General features: G+C 40.1%; 2 protein-coding genes and 1 long non-coding RNA gene across 3 annotated transcripts; 1 reads left to right on the forward strand and 2 right to left on the reverse strand.

Annotated features, from left to right (window-relative positions):
- Positions 1-3,046: 3,046 nt before the first annotated feature.
- LOC100690563 (uncharacterized) lies at positions 3,047-9,896 on the reverse strand. Its single transcript, XM_019359787.2, has 8 exons — positions 8,643-9,896; positions 7,368-7,702; positions 7,032-7,142; positions 6,638-6,760; positions 5,774-6,242; positions 5,604-5,663; positions 5,171-5,511; positions 3,047-4,996 (listed from the first exon to the last, which is right to left on the reverse strand). Exons 2-8 carry the CDS (start codon positions 7,698-7,700, stop codon positions 3,536-3,538), a joined length of 2,898 nt encoding a protein of 965 aa, XP_019215332.1. The 5' UTR covers positions 7,701-7,702; positions 8,643-9,896; the 3' UTR covers positions 3,047-3,535.
- Positions 9,897-9,976: 80 nt separating this feature from the next.
- Positions 9,977-16,396, reverse strand: LOC106098443 (uncharacterized). Its single transcript, XR_002062338.2, has 9 exons — positions 16,353-16,396; positions 14,966-15,106; positions 13,958-13,997; positions 13,537-13,643; positions 13,355-13,411; positions 12,874-13,257; positions 11,803-11,847; positions 11,575-11,697; positions 9,977-10,461 (listed from the first exon to the last, which is right to left on the reverse strand). It is a non-coding gene; the product is annotated as an uncharacterized LOC106098443 (long non-coding RNA).
- Positions 16,397-17,582: 1,186 nt separating this feature from the next.
- On the forward strand, positions 17,583-19,703 carry LOC100700287 (heme oxygenase). The gene is made up of 6 exons (XM_013272963.3): positions 17,583-17,715; positions 17,873-17,929; positions 18,265-18,376; positions 18,474-18,689; positions 18,788-19,060; positions 19,188-19,703. The coding sequence occupies exons 2-6, from the start codon at positions 17,880-17,882 to the stop codon at positions 19,380-19,382; spliced, it is 846 nt and encodes a 281-aa protein (XP_013128417.1). The 5' UTR covers positions 17,583-17,715; positions 17,873-17,879; the 3' UTR covers positions 19,383-19,703.
- The last annotated feature ends 1,011 nt before the right edge of the window (positions 19,704-20,714 follow it).

A 20,714-nucleotide genomic window follows, 5' to 3' on the forward strand; every position in this document is an offset into this window, starting at 1 on the left:
GCGTGTGCTGTTCTCCAGAATGGCAGATGATTGACAATAGTGTTTTCAGCAGGGAAGCCATAAACAACCCCAGTCAAAAAATAAAACTAGTGAATGACGTGACACCAAGAACCTGGATCGAATGTTTCCCTGCCATTCCTGTAGCAAGTCCAGCACACCGAAAAACAAATTTCACAGAAATGTATTCCACAAGGCGATGAGGTTTTCCCAAGAAGCAGACTTTATAGCCTTTTTTAAACAGGTGGAGGATTTACAGATGACTGCCCAGTCTGACAAAAATACAGTACAACATCATAGGTACAGTTTGTGATCACAAGCAAACAAGAAGCAAAATTTGTGTAGAATTCAAATGAAGACAGTGTGTGCATGTATGTGCGTTATATGTTGAAGAACAAGGGGAAAAAAACCGTGTGACGGCAACAATTTTTTCGTGTGTGGTTGTGTTTGCGGAAGGTCAGGGTGGATGTGGGATGCGGTTGAGATGGGGTTCAGCATGGTGGAGGAAAGTGAAAAGTGTTTGGGAGGGAGGGGGCTTGCAGCTGTTGCCGTGGTGCGGGTGTCTGTCTATCAATTGGCCAGGAAACACTTACAGTTAGTGCTGTCTCATTTACGGCCAACGAGTTTCCTGGAGGTTGGGTGGTGGCGGTGTGACTGTACCATGTTTGATGGGTGTTTGGATGTGTGGGGTAGCAACCGCTGCATAGAAGAAGGGAAGATAGGAGGGGGGGGAAAGAAAGAGAAAACAGCCACCAGGGTGCCCTGGGAAGCCCTGTACACTTGGTTTCAGGATCATACAACAGGAAGAACTGCTTTCACAACATTGCTGTGACTGCATCTGCCCACTCTGCTGTGCTGAGCTGGTCTGTCTCCTCCCTGCTTCACTCTGAAACCTCAGAGAGGATTACAGACTGAAGCAGGGGTCATGCAAATTAAAGCTAGTGTTTCACTTTGCAGTTGTACAAATAGAATTTTTCAAAGATTTTTTTGGATAACACACTAAACTTATTTGAGTTCTTTAACAACATATGATTTATGAGTTAGACATTAACCTATTTTATTTTGTAAGCTTGTCCCGATAAAAAAGCAAACTGTTGAAATGTATTATTATTATTGCTACTACTGTTATTTATTCAAAAATATTTTTATGGCTGCACAGTACAGTTCAGGAAATAAACCCTCAAAATGGTAATTAAAACTGCTGGGGTGTCAACCTTCTCTACTTCTGATACAGGAGGCCACGCAGGGTCATGCTAGCCAGCCTGGGACTTAGAGATAATGCCACTGCCTCCACCCTACCTCCTTCTCGTGCCCCTCTTACGACCAGAAGCACACCCACTTACGTCAATAAATCTAATAAATGGAGTGAATTCTGCAAACTATAAACACAATTCCAAAAGATTTGGGGATGTTGTCTAAAATGTAAACAAAAAAATAGCGATGTGATTTGCAAATGTCGTAAACACATATTTTTTTCACAAGAGAACAAAGAAAAAATATCAAATGTTTAAAAAACGGAGATTTCACTATTTTAAGAAAAATATTATCTCATTTTAATCTCAGCAACACATCCGAAAAAGCTGGAATGGGGCAACAAAAGGCTGGAAAATTAAGTATTCCTAAAAAGACACTGCTGGAGGAACATTTTGCAACTAATTAGGTTAACTGAAAAAAGGACATTTACATGAATCTGTATAAAAAGACCATCTTTTTCTCAGAGTTTCTCAAAAGCAAAGATGGGCAGAGGTTCACTAATTGGCAAAAAACTGCATCTACAAACAACAATTTCAGCAAAATGTTGACTTTGGATCATCTACGCTACATGGCATCAAAAGATTCTAAGAATCTGGAGAAATCTCTGTCAAGGCCAACAATTTATATTAGATGTCCATGACATTTGGGGTCTCAGGCAGCACTAAATACAGGCATGACTCTGTCATGGGCTCAAGAAGAGACACCATCGTCTTTGAGCACAGTTCACTGTGCCATCCACAATGCAGGTTAGAGCTAAATCATGCAAAGGAGGAGACATATGCGAACATGATCTAGAAACACTGCCATCTTCTCTGGGCCAAAGCTCATTGAAAATAAACTGAGGCAAAGTGGAAAATTGATCTGTGGTTACACAAATCTTATTTTTAAATTCTTTTTGGAGAACATGGATGCTGCATCCTCAAGACCAAAGAGGAGAGGAACCATCTGGCTTGTTATCAGACCTCATGGTATGGGGTTGCATTAGTGTGCATGGAAATGGTTGAATTCTAAAAGGTATACATGGCTTTTAGAACAATATATGCTTCCATGCAGATGACATCTTTTTTCCAGGGAAGGCATCGCATATTTCAACAAGCTGCAATAGATGCATACAGCATCTGTTACAACAGCATGGTTTACTAGGAGAGGCTGGGTAATTTCACAAACTGAACACATTTGGCACAAATTCTCTGCCTTCTATTGTGAATAAATTTAGTTTAACATTTCCAAACTTTTGCATTGTTCTTTTTACTTAAATCTTAAACTCTGTCCCTTTTTGCAATGAGGTTCATAGTTCAAGCATACAATTTGATCTGTGTTAAGTCTTACACAGGTAAAATGCCTCGTATCATTTTACGGTCAATACCTCTGCTCTTCTGCAGAGCTGCCTGTTTTTTCAAACCCTCCACCAGCCCAGCATTCACCTGTAGGCTACAGGGAGAAAAATATCACTTCTCAATTTATAAAAGCAACATGATGAACTCAAGCTAGATGCAAAGTAACTATACTGTGACGCTATAATAAATAATTACAAATGCAAAATCTCTTACTGAACTGAATTTGACACATTCATTACGGCCTAAATCTGAATGTGAGAAGTAATGTCATAATGTTTGTAGTCATGAAGCAGGTTTCGCTGGCTGAAAATACCGTCAAAGATTTCATAAACGTGAAACCAAATTCAGTATATAAAGGTTAAAAAGTGAAAAACTGTCTATTGTTGTTAAAATCAAAAATGTTCTTAAAGAATTTTTCATGCTCTGTGGTTCAGCATTAAAAACACACAAAAATGCAATGACTTTCTGATGAAAACTTTTAATCAAAAAAGCACTGCGACTTAATTTATAGAATTTCCTTCAATATACAGATTTTAATATTCTTTGGTCACTCGTTTTGTTAAATGACTACCTATGACATTATCAAAAATAGTCATACTTTTTATTATTCCTTTGCATATTTTGATGTCTTGCAAACATGTATCAACATTCAGAAAAGTATTTTAATTTATATATTATTGCTTCAATATTTATATGTGTAATTCATCTATTAATAAATGTCACACTCATCTGTATTTATCACGTGTCTCAATAAAACATGTAAATGTAGCGATAAATTGAAGTTAATCATCTCAAATCAAATTCATCTTAAAGTGTATTTTATGCCTCGAAAATGACGCAGCAGTCAAAAAGCATTTTTTCATTTGCTGAAAATATTATTTCACAAGAGAAAAAAAAAGGACTTTTACATTTGCTATACATTTTATATACAAACATCTGTCAGTCCTTCATTCAGTTTTCAAAAATTTCTCTCCCTGTTTTCTCACTGCGTCAATGTTCTTGTTTACTGCTCTGTCAACATTTCTTGCAGCGTCTTCGGTCTTTTCTGCTGTGCTTTTCTTGCTGAGTTTTCGCCTGCCCACCTCCGTTACTGCAGATCCAGCAGCTGCCCCAACAGCTCCGCCAATCGCACCGCCCAAAAACACACCGAGCACCAGACCCAGCAGTGCCCCGCCAATGACTACTTTGGGCACCTGTTTAGCTGTATTCCCAATTTTCTCCCACACTGAACTCTCAGCCACCATTTTGGCCCCTGCCTTGGCTCCAGAGCCTACTTTTCCCCACACGGGACTCTGTGCCAAATTCTTTGCCCCAGCTCCAATTCCAGCTCCGACATGCATGGAACTCTCTGCCATGAGTTTGGCCCCTGAACCCACTTTTTCCCACATTGGACTTGCAGCCGCTGCTTTTGCTCCAGATCCCACCCATGCAGAACCATCTACCACTACCTTGGGAACTTTATTACCTACTGCTTTGGAGAGATTTCCTGCAGTAACTCCTACCTTCTCCCACATAGAACTATCAACCACCATCTTTTGGACGCTTTGTGCACTAGTGCCAACTTTTTCCCACATTCCACTATTTTTCATCCTCTGTGCTCCCTCTCCAACCCACACAGAGCTATCTGCCAACAGCTTGGGTAAATTCTTTGCACCCGTACTCATCTTCTCCATTATGGAACTAAGTAGTGAAGGGGATAAGGTTGAAAGTGTAATTGGAGGAAGACTCTCAATATTCATAGTACTTACACTCATCTCGGCCTCATCCCTTATTTTCTCAATGTCATCCTCCGTCACTTCCTCGTCTACCTCAGAAACAGACTGCATGTAAGGATAAAGCGTTCGCCTTTCAGAGCTGAGTGGGCCAACATCCTCTACTCTTGCTAGCTTTTCGCCTTGTTTCTCTCTTGCCATCTCTTGCTGTTTCTGCCTCACTCTGTTCTCGGCCTCCTGAAAAGCAGGACAAGAATAATACTGCCCCCCGGCCTCCTTCACTGTCTGCTCCACCTTTTCTAGCAGGTCGGCAACATTGCTCCTCTCTCTCCCACCTCTTTCTGTCTCCAAAACATGAAATCTGTCCCCACATTTCTCCACAATCTTCAACAAATCCCCTCGCTTATCAGCGATGTATGCCTCAATGTTGTTATTTTTGGCCTTCCCACTTGCCCTGAGTCGATCAGCATAAGTAAAGAGGACCAAAGTGTGTCTCCAGACTGCTTCGGGTCCAAAAACAGCCTCCAGTGCCCCAAGAGCCTGCAGCTCGGTCTTTGCTGGCTGGTCTAAGGGAACACAATAGAGGAAGACGTGGGGGCCGGGACTGGACAGAGCCACACAGGAGGAGATCTGAGCTCGCACCTCATCTGGAGTGCGTTCTGAATTGAACCAGTCTGGGGTATCCACCACTGCCACCTGCAGGTGAGGAGGAAATGCATGCAAAAATGTAAATACCTATTATCAAAAGCTACAAAACAAGAAGAGAGTATGAAACACTTTATTCTTTGAGATATTGTAATGGGTGTATGTAGAGATAAATAGAAAAAAATACATCTTAGCTATTTAAAAAAACAAAAAAAAAAAACTAACCCTTCTTCCTTTAACCAATGCCTTCTTTTTCTCACACCATTGTGTGACTGGTATGAGGCTGTCTGGACGTGACTCAAAGGCTTCCTGCCCCAGTATTTCATTGCCAGCCACACTCTTCCCTGATCCAGATCTTCCAAGCAACACCAGACGAAGCTCCGGAGAAGATGAGGATGAGGACAACGAGGGGGAAGAAGGGGTTGAGCTGGATGAGGAGAGCAAGGAAGGAGAGGCAGCAAAAGTTGGTGAAAAGGGGGGGGAAGAGGAGAAGACGGGCGAATGAGGAGTAGTGGTAGGCGAAGGCTCGGGTGATCTCTCTTCAAAGCTGTTAATTCTGTGGTGAACTGAAACCATCAGGTAAAAATCAGAGTCAGTGACATATTAAGAAGTGAAGTGCTGATAGTGACATATGAGAGAGTGAAGTCCTGTGACTTACAAGTAGAGATCACTTTTTGAGTTGATCTACCCTCTGACATTTGTGAGAGTATAGCTCCATCTAGTGGGTGAAAAAGCAAGTTGTGCTCAGTTTTGTCTTTTTTTTAACACTTCTAAAAGAATGAATCAGGGTACAATAATGTCAGACAGCATACAGTTAGTGGCATTTACCTTGATTCAGTTTGAAACTGGGTGTCCTTTTTAACTCCCTGTTATCACAGAGCTCGGAGGATGGCTGTCGCTCTAAAGCTGGAGTTGAATGAAGCCTATTGGACACCTGGCTCACCTTAACTCCATCCACCATTTCCTCCATTTCTTCTATTCTCCTCCTTGAATCTGTTGATATGGCACTGACATACTCATTGGACACCTGGGTCACCTTAACTCCTTCCACCATTTCCTCCTTTTCTTCTTGTCTCCTCCTTCTCTCTGTTGATATGGCATTGAAGTACTCTTCCTCTTGACCAATTGTTTCTGTGTTCGGGGTATAAGATGATGTGTGGGTCTTTTTCTTCTCTTCCTTTTGAGCCCTGAAACTTTCCATAAGTTTCTCCTTTTTTTCTTTCACCCGTTTATCCAGCTCTCTATCCTGGACTGTTTTCATGTAGTATAACCCGTTTTTCTGCGCCATATTGTCCACCTGTAGATAAATAAACAAACAATAGTAACTTATTGCAGGAACTTTAACTCTGTTTTGTGAGTCACAGTTAGAAAATTACGATCATCACTAATATTCAAACCAGTCCAGACTACAACAGGGTGTGAGTTTACGAATGTGAAACTAGGCGTTGCTGGAAAAACAGCATGCATGCATGCATGCATACACACTTGCTCAGCAATCGTCTTAAAGAAACCATTAAAACAAAAAGCTACAACCTATGGAGTATTTAAAAAATTCAATACACTTAAGTAATGAGGAAGACTCATCCAAATGATAAAATGTGTGAGGACACGAATGCTAACACTTTTACTGAATCTGAAAAACCCCTTGAGGCATGTTGCTTTTTGATAACTGTTTTTACTCATACTCCATACCTTTTCCAGCAGCTCACAGACCTGGTCCCGATCCTGTCGCTGACGATTATTGATGACATGGTACCGCCCTCCGCAACACTCGATTACCTGCCTCAGGCCTGGGTCCTCTTTCTGCAGGTACTCCTGTGAGAAAACAATGCAGCTTGTGTTATACCTGCAATGATTTGCATCACTCCTATTGTTATACTCCAACAATAAGATAACCCCATAAAAGATTACTGACATCATGTTTACAAAATCCAACACGATACATCTTGAGACAACATTTATTTATAAATGAGGGGCCAAGTCGTAAGTTAATAGGTGAAACTATTCCCTTTTATAGTGGTACTAAGTGACTTTCCTGCTTTATAAAGATCAGCTTAAAGAGAGGGTAGGTGAACACCTTTCATACCTCCACTGTTTTTCCCATCAAGTAGTCCCCACAGGTCAGCATGACCATGGTGTGGTCCAGCACCCCCTGTCCAAACAATTCCTCCAACTCTGCAGGCACACGTGTGTCCACCTGCATGGGGAAAAGGCAAAGAGGAAAAATGGATCTAAACTGGTAAACTGGTTACTGCTTGTTATGGAGATGTTTCAGAACATCTTTAACTTGTATATTTGGAACACATTTTTTCCATTGTAGTTTGATAGATAGCCATTTTTTTTATTGAGTACACATTACAGACTGCAACGTCAACAAAGTTGAGCAACAGATGACATCACTAACGGGCAAGCCAAGACTAACCTCTGTGAATTGGTTAACAGGCACCAGCAGCAAAATAGCATGTGGGCCTGGTGGTACCAGAGTCATTGCTCGCTGTGTCTCCTTTTTGACACCGTCCTCCATCTTGCCACCACTCCAGTACCATCTCGGTGCCTCCACCAGGGTCACATTCCTGCCTTCAATGAAGCCCTGCCGTAGCTGGCAGCTCCTGGAGGAACCGGGAGAAATGGGGGAAAGCTGGGCCAGGATAGTGTCTGCTAATGCCGTCTTTCCACATCCGATATTCCCCATAAGAAGCAATCTCAGGTCCGAGGACGAGGATCCATAGTAGCTTTCTCTGTAGTGTTCACTCATCCCTGACATGAATAAAGGAAACAGGAAGGAGTCCAAAAAAAAACAAAAGAGAGACAAATTGAGGACAATTTCTTCTGTGTTATTTGGTAGGAAGCTACACCAACCAACCCAAAAAACGCTGTATTTTAATACTAGGTTTTAATGTTAGGTTTTTCCTAGACAAACTCAGACATAACTTTACATGCAAATAAACCTGGAAAACAAACAACTGGATCAGCTGAGCAGGTTCAGCTAGGTAGATTTTATCAGTTAAGTTACTATTTTAAGCATTAAGTAATCATATAATCTTAACAGGAACTGATAAAATGCCATCTTAAACTTAAATTGAAATCTTTCTCCTCTGTTCCTACACGAGTCTCTCTGCATACAGAATACCTACAGTTCCTTGTACCTTTAAACTGTTGTGGATGAATGAACCAAAACTAAAGTAATTCACTGGTTGTTTCACTGGAAATGGTCGTGGGTTTCTCACATCACTTTTATCTCAATGTTTGATACCACACCTTGCTATTCCTGTCAAACAACATTCTGCTTGCACTCATATAAGCAGTGATATGCAAAAAGGTACAAACCAAATCCATACCGAACTACATACTGAAAAAACAGCAACGAGAGTTGATGAAGCATTACAAATAGTCCTAACTTCATAAGTTGCTTTGGCATGTAAGAAAAATTCAAAATTAGGCGTGAATCTATTGCTGAAATTGTTAATAAATAGCTTGAGATTCTGGACGTAGTTTGAGCTGACCTAACAACCTATTTCCTCAAATAGGACACATTGTATATCAACAATGTAGTCGTTTCAGTGAAGTAATACAACTAAGAAACTTAATATGATTGCAATTAATCAACAAGTGCATAACATGAACTAATTTAACAAGTAAGTCTCTTACATCAAGACAATCTTACAACAACAATTTAAGCAACAAAATGGATACTTACTCAAGTGTTTAAGGTCTACGAAGTTGCGTTCATGTGCTGTCTTTTGTCAATACTGAGTTTTTTTGGTTGGCACTGGGTTATATTTCTCACGCAGACAACTTCAGTACATGTTAGTTCCCAGTCGACTGACAAAAGCTGTCTGCTCAGATGAGGTGTCTCGCCTGAGCCACTCCCGAATTTAAACACATTCATACATGAGTGCACTAGTAAATATATTTTTTGACACAACAGGTTTCTCAGTTTGTAGGTTGCTAAGCATTCCAACCTGGGGTGGAGGCGGTATAACCAGCTGCCACTGGGAATCGTTCCAAGATAGTTTTAACTACCACACCTATGATATGTCAAAACTCATGGAGATCTGTCAAATGAGCTGTCCTTCATGGTTTGTAGTTGCTAAGGATATTATCTGGTCAACCAGGTCTGTAAATATGTTGCTGTCATAACCAGAAAGAAATGAAAGCATGAAGGCTTGTCACAGACAAACAAGGATACAATGTAAAGACAGAATAAATGCAAGAGGAACATTATTCTGCTTCTTTTGTGTGTTACACAAATGGAAAATTAAAAATATAACTTTTCTTCCTACGAAATCATGAAGCATAAAACTTCAAGTCTTCATGGCCTTCCAGATAAGTAAGAGCTGTTAAGTTTCATTTCAACATCAAAGCAATTACAAACAGAGCTCTTCATTAATGTCACTAACACTTTGTCATTAAGGATTTAAATGCTAACCTGTTGTCAGTAATTTGCAAAACAAGAAAATTGCTCTTTCAGCATATATTCATGGCTGTGATTAAAGTAGCTGGGTAATATTTACAGATTTTCACACATCCCCACAGCTTCATCCTCAAATATTTTCTTGTATTCCCACTTGCTGGTACTTGGCTAAACCCCCTTGCCTTGGTTCTGCATGGCAAAGAGTCAACAAGTTGCTGGAAATATTCCTCATAGTTTCTGGTCGATATTGATATGATTGCATCGTACAGCTGCTGCAGATTTGTTGGCTGCACATCCATGATGTGACTACTGAATTGTGACCTGGTGACCTTGGAGGACAACCAAGTACAGTGAACTCATTGTCATGTTCAAGAAACCAGTTTTTTCTCTGGCATCAACAAAGCATTTTTACCCAGTTTACTACCACTCACTGGATAGTTTCTCTTCTTCTCACCAACCTCTTTAAACCCTACAGACGGTTGAGAACGAAAATCCCAGTAGATTGGCAGTTTTTGAAGTATTCAGACCAAGCTATCTGACAACAAGAAGCTACTCTTGTTTTTTTTGGTGGTGGTGGTGGTGGTGGGTGGGGGGGGCATGAAGAACTCTGACCAATATGCATTTTGTAAGAATATTTAAGTTGACTAAACATACCCATACTGTATAAACAAAACATAAGATGCTATTCATGTACATGTGATTTATTATTGAGTTACCAGGCATGTAAATATGTGATGCCTGATCTCTACTTTGAATTACCCACTACTTCTAATGTTTTCCATCTCTATAACTATTCAAATAATTTAAAAAGCAGAGTGTTCAAAAATCCTATCTAATCAAATAGTTAATCCAAGGCATTTAAATTGCATTTTAAACATACTTAATTAACATATGTAATTAACAAAAAAATTGTCCTTCTGAAAAAAGTTCACTTCAAAGTTCAAAGTGCAGGCAAATTCTCATAACACAAAAACTCTTACTTTTCAAGTATCAACTAACAGAAAAATGTTTTTCATGTTATCATTGCTGTGTAGAGCCAGTAGGGGTCTCCTTTTACTCACAGGCCAGGCATCACATATGCAATGTTATCCAAGGTGGAGGCCTTTAAACAAACAAAAAAAAGCATTCACAAAGCAAAGAAAATCAAGGAAAGAGGAAGCAAAAATGCTGATTGCAATGATATACTAATAAAGTGCATTTAGGAGCACGTGTCCAAATAAAATAATAAAATTACCGCAAACTTGTTTAGTTTCGTTGAGTCTATGGAATGGGATGGTTGTTTACACTGTAGCTTCAGTTGTAGGGCTGCCACGATTAGTCGACTAGTCACGATTACGTCGACTATTAAAATCGTCGACGACTAATTTAATAGTCGACGCGTCGTTTGAAGCTTTGTAAGATCCCAAAAGACGCAGGAATAAGTAGTAGTATTTAAGAGTGTAATAACGGACTGAAACAGAAGATGGCAGCACTGCATGTACAAGGATGCCAGCTGCCGTTAAACCCCGAAGAAGAAGAAACTGTGTTCCAGAATTCATAGCGCGGCCCAGCGCAGTTGTCAACAATGGCGGCAGCTAGTTAGTTTTAATATTACAATTATTATTCTTTCTGGGTCACAAAATAAACGTTTAACATATTTTCAGGTGTACATTTTACGTCCAATGGATGCATGATCTGATTAGTCGACTAATCGCAAAAATAATCGGTGACTAGTCGACTATCAAAATAATCGTTTGTGGCAGCCCTATTCAGTTGTTTGAAAACATTTCAGTTTTATTCCTTGGTATTATTTTTAACCTTTTGAAATGAGTTTTTCCCTTTTTTGATTAAATCTCTTCTGGATAAATATTTCTCTTTAGCTTAAAAGGCATTTGTTAGACCCAAATTCAAGAGGTTTAGAATAGGTATTATAGTACAAACAGTACATTTTGACAGCAGACTTGATTTGTGGAACAACAAATAAATCAATGCTGAACAATAAACACTGACAGGATAAGTACCGCTACAGTTATTGGACTTTGTCAATACCACAAGTTTCATTCATAACAGCGGCATTGTGTCAACAAAGTAAAGCATAAATCTGCAGGCATTTTTCCTTTAACAAACAATACACTGGAAGTTCACTACAATAATTTCACTAAGGTGAAAGCATGTACACAAAACAACATGTAAAGGATATGATGTGTATGCACCATAAACTGGCAGCAATGCTTACCAGTGTGTGTTGTGTGCAGCTCCTCAGCTCTGGTATGTGCATAGTGAGGCCGGTAAGTGGAGCCATAGCACACAATAGAGAGTCCAAGAGTAGAGAGAAACTACTCGACATACACACCATTTTCTGCAGAGATGCACGGAGAGCCCTGTATCACCCTTTACTGCAATGAATATGTTGCATGCTTTCCATGATTTCATAATTAACAATGATTTGATTAATGCTACCTACAGTACAGCAAGCTACTTGAGTTACTAGGCACCAAGAAGGCTGCAGCTGAAAGAATAAAAACACTAATCAAATGCTCAAAACAAACTTATCAGATTCTTTGTGATGTCAATAAGTGTGTCAACTTGTATGTCAGCATTTTTGACAGCTTGCTTTTTGGCTTCAAATATGTTTGACTCTATTAATAAAGCAGCTTTTTTCCAGTCGTGCTGACTGTGTAATGAGCAAACTCTTAATACTATATGACTGAACATTGCTTCCTCTCTCCCCACCAAGAACACACACAGCGCTGCTTTTGATATTTTTTCTTCCTTTGTAAAATACAGTCACTCTGCTGACAGTACACTTAATAATGGATTAATGGATTGCATTTATATAGCGCTTTTCAAGGCACCCAAAGCGCTTTACAATTCTACTATTCATTCACTCTCGCATTCACACACTGGTGGAGGCAAGCTACAGTTGTAGCCACAGCTGCCCTGGGGCAGACTAACAGAAGCGAGGCTGCCATATCACGCCATCGGCCCCTCTGGCCACCACCAAGGACACAACGACCAGGACAGAGAGCCCGGGGATCGAACCGGGGACCTTCCGGTTACAGATGCGCTTCCTGAGCACGGTCGCCCACTTATCTATAATGGTGACTGCCAACATTTTTCACCCTAGGTTAACATAACAAGTTGATAACCAGCCTCATGTGACTGTTTATCCTGATTGCCAATGTTAAAATAAGTTAATCTAGATAAGGTGATACAGGCCTCTTTGAATCAGTTTGGAATATCGACAGAAAAAGATAAAGAAAGCACCACGTTGTAGGACTGTATAATGTTTTAACTCCCACCACCTATCTTGGGATACACTCCAACTATCGAGGCCTTCACAGTATCTGTTTATTTAAAATGTCTTCTATGTTTACTTCTGATTAGCAAAGATATAAAGTAGTTCTGGTTATAGGAACCACTATAAGCGCCCCATTTCTGAATTTATACAAGTGAGACAAAGAATACATGTGAGAGAAGAACCAAAGACATGAAGTGTCTCCTAAAAAGATTTTTTTTAATCGAATCTACTCACATCTGTTTCCTGGAGATGGTGTCCAATCAGGGATAACGATTCTCCCAGGAGGTGAAGGTAAGCTGCAGCACTGGCAGGATCCTGGTCAGAGCAGCAGAGACTCCTGGGGGTGGACATTAGAGGGTCTGTGGCTGAACTGGTGACACCACATATAAAACCAATGGGACTACATGCGTCAGTCATGAAGCTAGTCATAGCAGAGCTAACTGTGGAGCTGACAGTAGTAGAAATGGCTGTCAGTGAACTAGGAATGGGTGTAGAGTGACGAGGCCAGTTGGCTACTGGAGAGATAGAGGGGGTGGTAGGTCCGTTACTGGGACAATCTGGCCCATAATGCTGGCTATTAAGATACACCAAGTACTCCAACATGGGACCTGGACTCCTCTAAAAGAAAAAGAAAGGAATACAAAACGTAATGATTAGACGTGAGATTGGGAGATATACAGTACTTGGCTATAAATCATAAATTATAAAACATTACCAGGCTAATGTTTCCCTCTGCATTAAAACATGGATGCAACGAGTTTTCTTGGATATGCTAGAAAGAGAGAAGTAGCCACAAGGTTAGAAGTGAAAGGATAAAGTCCTGTTTTTTGTTTTGATAGATAAAGATTTGAAAAGCAGGTAAAAAAAAAAAATATTTGGATGTGTCTGTTCTATCACCTCTTCTCCTCTCACTGTCCATCTGTCCTGTGACACACAGACTGGATATTCATGGAGGAAACCTGAGACGTCTGCTCCATGAGGTTCGTGGTCTATACCACTATTACCTGCAATAAGGGGACAGAAGAATCATAAACAAATGCATTAACATAAAATTCCCAGGTTAAGCCAAAAGTGTAAATTTCCACATTGTTATTTTTATACTGTTAACACGTTATGAAAAACTGTGATAATCAGGATTTTATGTGCATTACTGTGCTATAAATTCATTTCTGATGAATAATAATGTTTGTTAAATAAAATATCCTACTTCTGCAACCTTAGACATTGTAGACACAGAGATGTCAAATAAAGTTGCATCAGAAACAAAAATATCACAGTGTAATGTACACAGCTGCTAATCTGTAAGTTTAGTCCTTACCAATAGGTGGTATGTTCTTGTTCAGGGAGCCACTTTGTTCCTGGAAAATTACAATGACTTTTAACTCATCAGGAATATCAGTATAACGCCTGAGTCACACTATAAAACAAACATAGCAGTGGTTTAAAGGTACTGGGGTGCAATGATTGTGAAATTCTGCAACACCACAAATGATTAAAATGACAATTTTGTCCATAACCAAAGTTTTTTTCTTTGTTTATTCTACATTTGTATTTGTTTATTCCCTCTTTTATACCAGCTGAGGTGAAACACTTTATTCAACTGCTTCATTTATTGGTCACCACAGTATATGATCTGGCACCATCTCACCCTGTCTCTAGCATCCTCCTTCACTGCATCCATGAATCTTCCCTGCGGTCTTTACCTTTTCACCCTGCCTGGCAGCTCTATAGTCAATATCCTTTGTCCAGTATATCTACCATCCCTCTTCTGCACATCCAAACCATATCATCCTTGCCTCTCTTACTTTGCATTCTCTCCTTTTACCAGTCAAGCTCCCTACATTTAAAGACCCTACTCTCACCTTCACATTCAGGCCTTTCATGATTCTGAAGACTCCTTCGCCCTTCCTCTTCCCTTGTCTTCAGCCAACAGTAGCACAGTCTCCACCGCAACCCTGCTGGCCAGCAGCACCGAAGGCGGTTGTTGTTAACCCGATCTGTTATGTCAGTATAATTGATGATCTGCATGTTTGATTTGGCAAAGATTTTATACCCAATGCCCTTTCTGCCCCCCCAATTTATCTAGGCTTGGGCCCAGGCACTAACTCTAATCTGAAGGAGTATACTGGCTTGTGGTTCCCATGACTCGGTTTGAGGATGAAACAACAATTACCAAACTGTAATTAGTCTAAAAATCTAAAAGTACACAAAATTTAGCACATTTAAAATTCAAAGATGTTAAAAAGACACTGTCCCTGCAATGGAATATACACTGCACTGCAACTCGGTGCAGAAACATGATTCAAAAATCCCCAGAATAGTGCACCTGGGGAAGCATCTTGGTGCTATGCTCCTCTGCATCTGATCCTGCTTCCTCCAGGTCCTCAACATCCATCAAAAAGTCTTTGTGTGACCTTTTGTTTTCTCTATGGGTGCATCCACTCACTATTTCTGCTTCACCATCCATCTAGACCAACAGAAGAGAGATCAATGATTCAGACAGCAGGAACTGTTGCATGATAATACAGCAATGTGAGCTAAAGTTGAGGCTGCTTATTCAATGACCACTTCATATACTTTCTGTCTACTGTGAGGATTTTAGGTGGAACATGCTCTGAAGTTTAGTCAGACCAAACATGAAGGCTGGATAAAGCTAATAAAAGGTTGCAGCAGCTAATAAAAGGTTTCAGCAGGGACTCGCCGTCTATCTAAGGTTTATGGGCCTAAATTGCTGAAGATAAAACATTCTCACCTGGGCGAGTAAATGAATAGCTCACCTTCAGCAGACTGCTGACTGTGCAGGGGAAATAAATTATCTAAGGCTAGGGCTAGCTAGACGCTAGTCATGTTTGCTAGCTAGTGAGGAAAACAAGTTGTTTTGAAGTCCTCTAGTTCAGCATTCATTTAATGTTTGTGATCATAGCAGTTAACCAGTGGGCTTTCTACTGTGCCCAAAACGGGGTTTTCAAAGCTTCTGGGGTTTTTATCTAAAATAAATACAAACTGATAAGACTGAGCAGAAAACAAGCTCAAACATGTCTCACATCGATGTCTGTCTTCCTTTAGTTTTGCTTCCACGTTTGACCAAAAACTATCGTTAATTCAGGAAAATGTCCGATTTTGCTCAGGTAACATGAAGCACACAAACTCCAGTTAAATCTCTGGCAAGCTCTATCACAGACTTCCTGTGGTAAACTCGCTGTCTTTCCTTTCGGACACGCTGTGCTGCTCAGCCGTGTACGTGTGAGGCAGAGCCTGCTGACTCACGTTTAGCGCCCGCCCTCCCTCTGTCGCCGCTACGCTGTGCTGAGTCACGTTAAGCCCGAGTGAAGCTTTGAGATTTTATACTTCACGAGCTATTATCTCACCCTGTAGATGGCCGAGTAGATGCAGGGCAGTCTGCAGTTTAGTGACACTCATATATAATCAAGTTATGCTTTTCTATGTTATTTTTTTGTCGCTGCAGGTTATAATTACGCATTGAAATGTTTGGCCTTTTGATAAAAACAGACGTAGCGGGCTTTTTTCATCGCTTTGTCTGAACTGATTTCAAGTAGTCATGTATTTTAAAAGGCCATTTTTTTATTTAGGCCTTTACATAAAACGTAAAAGCACAGTCTTTTAGCCAAAGCTATATAGACACCTACCTGATTTTCATTTAAAGTGAATATATTTAATAATAATCATAATTCTTTAGAAAAGTTTAAGCATACTGCCAACCACGTAGAGGCTGGGAGTTGTTTCGCTGGAAGAGCTACTCAGAGTGAAGCGGTTTTCTGTTTCCTTTGCCTCAAGATGGCTCTATAAATAAACTCCAATTAAACTAGATTGGACAGTAGCGTGGCTCCAGTTTTGTTCCAGTAGTTTAAGACCTCTGACCTTTACTCCTTCAAGCAGCTTCTGAGGAAAATTAAAGTCGGGGACACTTTGTTGTTGCAGTAGAGCTTTGCCAGATTGCACAACCCCATGCAAAGATTTCTAAGTACAGTTCTAGGAGGGGTGTAGTAGGGTGCACTGCACCCAAAATTTAGTTTTAAATGCTCTCAGTTGTAATTTGAATAATAAATTGCCATAAAACAAACCATTGCCATGGAGTCGGGAAAACATGAGTGTGTTATGAGTGTTTGATAAAAGACAAAAGCAGTGACACTCTTTTAGTACATGACAGAAGATTTTTGCAGATTATAATCTCTTTTAGATACTTGCACTATTAGGTAATCAAGGATGAAGACTTCCCAGAAGGGTAGAGGCTGTTTAGAGGAGCATATTAGTACCCTCTGAATCAGTATGAATTGATCACACCTGTGTATAATGCTCAGATATCCACATATCTTTAGTTGCGGTTAGTTTACTAAACTTTCTGCATGTCACAGTCACTCATAGATGACATATTGTGGAAAAAATCATTTTAAAACTTTTGTTTTATTTTAAGGTAGTTACAAATAAGTTTTTGGGGCTTAACGTTTGTGTGTAAAGATGATATCAATAGCTTTTTTTTATTATTGTTGTTTACATGGACAAAATCAACAGTATCTACTCTTGTTTGTCAAAAATACTCCTCCGTTTTGTCACTGAATGTTGATAGACTTGTGCAATATGACAAACCTGTTTTTGTTTCTGATTAAATGCGCAGCATTAGTCACTGTTTAAACACTTCCTCTCTCACAGCTTCGCAAACTCACACTGTCATGCTTAGCCTCAGCTCCTCCTCCCCTGTGTGGCTCTACTTTGGAATCTGGAGTTGCAGCATCATGTTTAGCGCTCAGCCCTCCCCCTGGTTTTCCAGGGAACTCCCTCCTCAGACTCTGGTAGTCCTTCCCTCAGCAGTTTTCCGTGCTATTCTCAAAGTTGCCCTATCATGTTAACTCTTAGTCCCCTCCTACTATTGTTGCTGAAGTTGCCGTGTCATGTTTAGCCCAGTTTTTTGTTGAGGCTGAGTTCCTGTTTGTGTTGAGCTGGTGGTGGGAGGAGGAGACTGAAGCGGCTCATATAAAGAGAAGTGTGAGAGCCCGGAGAGCACACAACTGCACTGGAGATCCAGAGAGAAAGGACACAGATCAGACTTCATTCTTACTGGTGAGTCAAATGCAATATCATACTTTAAATTTAAACTTTAAACCTTTTGTAGATTTTATATCTCTTAATCCACAGTGTTCTTACCATACATAAAAAGGATTTATGCTCTGTTAAAGTACCTTCCTGACATCTTTACTATCCTTTACTATTTTTTCAGGGGCACAATGGAAACTGAGAAGAAGACGCATACAGCAGCAGAGCAGATGACTGACAGGTTAGACTGAGCTGCTGTGATTTTTATTAAGAATCTAAATCTTCTTTTCTACTCCTTGCACATTTCTCTTTTAATGTCTTGGGATAGATTTAGTTTTCAATCAGCTCTGTGACATCCAAAAGATTTCTCCAGTAGCAGAATATGTTTGGGAAGTTTATGAGCTACATAAACATTTCTAATCACAATATGTTTTCATAATGGAAGTGTACTTCATATTTGCTCTACATGTTTTCTAATGATTACTGCTCTTAGCCTTGTGTCACAGCCTTTTCCTTAGCTGCAAAACATTAAATGTTGGCTTTTCTGTTCTAATTGTGATCAATTTCTTTTCTCAGGGACTTGTCTGAACAAATAAAAAAAGTGACCAAGGAGAGTCACGTTAGAGCAGAAAACACAGAACTGATGCTGAGCTTCCAGAGGGGAAAAGTCACGCTTCCGCAATATAAGGTAATATTAAAAAAAGGACAGCACAATTGTTTAAATAATCTTACTTTTGGGGGGGTCGATACCAAGATCTAATGGCTTTGTGGCGCTTCTTCTTCAGCTCCTCCTGTGTTCACTGTATGAGATCTACCAGGCTTTGGAGGAAGAGCTGGACAGGAACTCGGACCATCCGAGCGTCGCACCTATTTACTTTCCTGCTGAACTGGCCAGGCTGAAGTCCATTGAAAAAGATCTGGAATACTTCTATGGTCAGGACTGGAGAGAGAAGATTGTCATTCCTGCAGCCACTAAAAGATACAGCCACAGGCTCAGACAGGTATGTTTTATTTAATCTTCCATGAATCACATGCATGTTTCTATCTCTGCTAGGCGATGGTCAATTAACGCTCTTCATAACTCCATTACCATTTTTAGATTGGCAAAGAAAACCCTGAATTCCTGCTTGCCCATGCTTATACCCGGTATCTGGGTGACCTGTCCGGGGGACAGGTTCTTGGTCGGATCGCTCAGAAGTCCATGGATCTGAAAAATGGTGATGGTCTGTCCTTCTTTGCCTTCCCTGGGGTGTCCAGCCCCAACCTGTTCAAACAGCTCTATCGCAGCCGAATGAACAGTGTGGAGCTGACAGAGGAGGAGAGGAACGGTGTGCTGGAGGAGGCTGTCAGAGCCTTTGAGTTCAACATTCAGGTAAGAAGGTGTGACCGTAAAGCAAAAGTGCCACTCAGAGGGCAGCTGAACCTTAGATTAGCTCCATCTTACACTTACTGATATTTAGCTACAGCAGCTGATAGATGCTCTGTTGTTTGTGTTACAGGTCTTTGAAGATTTACAGAAGATGCTGACTGTCTCTGACAACACCCTGCAGAGCTCTATGACACAGTCCAAGCCAGTAAAGGCGAACACACTCCACATGTCAGGAAACGGCATTTACACTTCCTCGCTGTTCAGGATGGTCCTGGGACTGTTTGTGGCTCTGGCTACTGTCAGTGTGGGAATGTACGCTTTATAGAAAGAAACTCAAGAAATACTGCGTAATGAAGTGTTGCTGTTGAAGTTTGAAATCTTTGCTTTGGTACTGTAAACCTAAAAGCAGAAAAATCCCCACCTGATTATAACTGTAAGATTTTAAAAACATGTACAGATCACAAAACACTGTGTAACATTTGTGTAATTTATCCATAGGAACCACTCACACACACACACACGTGCAATAAGTGTAATAGACTCTGAATCTGTTGCACTGATATCCAGTGTGGTTGAAAATGTGCAATATGTGTGCTTTAAATACTGTAAATATATATGAACCTTTTAATAAAATATTCTGAAACTATCTCTATCGTACTGTATCGTGAAATTTTTCTCCTTTAGTACAGTGATCATGAAGTTCATTCTAGTAATGAGCATTACTCTGCTGATGTTGAGGGTCCAGCTGGTGGACATGTCCACTAATGTTCTGGCACCCGACTACATGCCTGCTGTTCATTTGGCTCTTAGTCATACAAGAGTTTGGATGCGGGGAGCAAGTCCTTTTTATATGATTTAAACACTAAATAAACTCACTTGCTGGCAAGCCACCTACAGCACGCTTAAGTGTTTTTGCCTCCATCAGGCTAACATCTGCTTAACAAATGTTACAAGCTAAAAAAAAATCTTATTTCAGTTTTACTCAGCCCAAAGTGATATGTTTAAACTGTTTGTTTAAAACATAAATAATTTTGCCTGATAACGATTAAACAAAATCATCTTTTTTAAAGCGATCCTGAGTGATAGATTTCTAGATATTCTAAAGGTGTTTCAGCGTTTTTCTTTGGACATTGGCTGCAGTCCAGTTTTCATACCCAAATAGTTTCTTTTTGATCCATGGATCATTCAAGCAGGTGACTAACTAACAAACCAGTTTTGTGTCTATATGTAAAGACAACTTAATAAAGAAACCAATTTGTTCCCATTTCCTTAAAAGAAAACTTGATGCATCTCAGCATGGTGTGAAATGTGTCTATAAACAATGTGAGGAAATGAGACAAGTGGAAGACAAAAGAAGAAATAGCGTGATTAAAAAAAACTATCTACAGCAAATGAACAGCATATAAATGTCATGTCCTTAAGAAACAGGAAGAAACTCAAGCAGACCTAAAATAGGGCATAAGAGATATATGGTCTCAGTGCAAGGGTGGCTGTGAAGAAGCCATTCTTAAGGAAGCATAACAAAGTGAAAAGACTGAGGTAAGTCAAAGTGCAAAAAAACTGGAATGACAATCAGTAGCGATCAGGTTTTAAGAAGTGATGAGTGATCACTGGTGCTCTGTCACGGTTTGGGGCTACATTTCAACCAGTGGCGTTG

Source organism: Oreochromis niloticus, linkage group LG6, assembly GCF_001858045.2.
Source record: "Oreochromis niloticus isolate F11D_XX linkage group LG6, O_niloticus_UMD_NMBU, whole genome shotgun sequence".
Lineage (NCBI taxonomy): Eukaryota > Metazoa > Chordata > Actinopteri > Cichliformes > Cichlidae > Oreochromis > Oreochromis niloticus.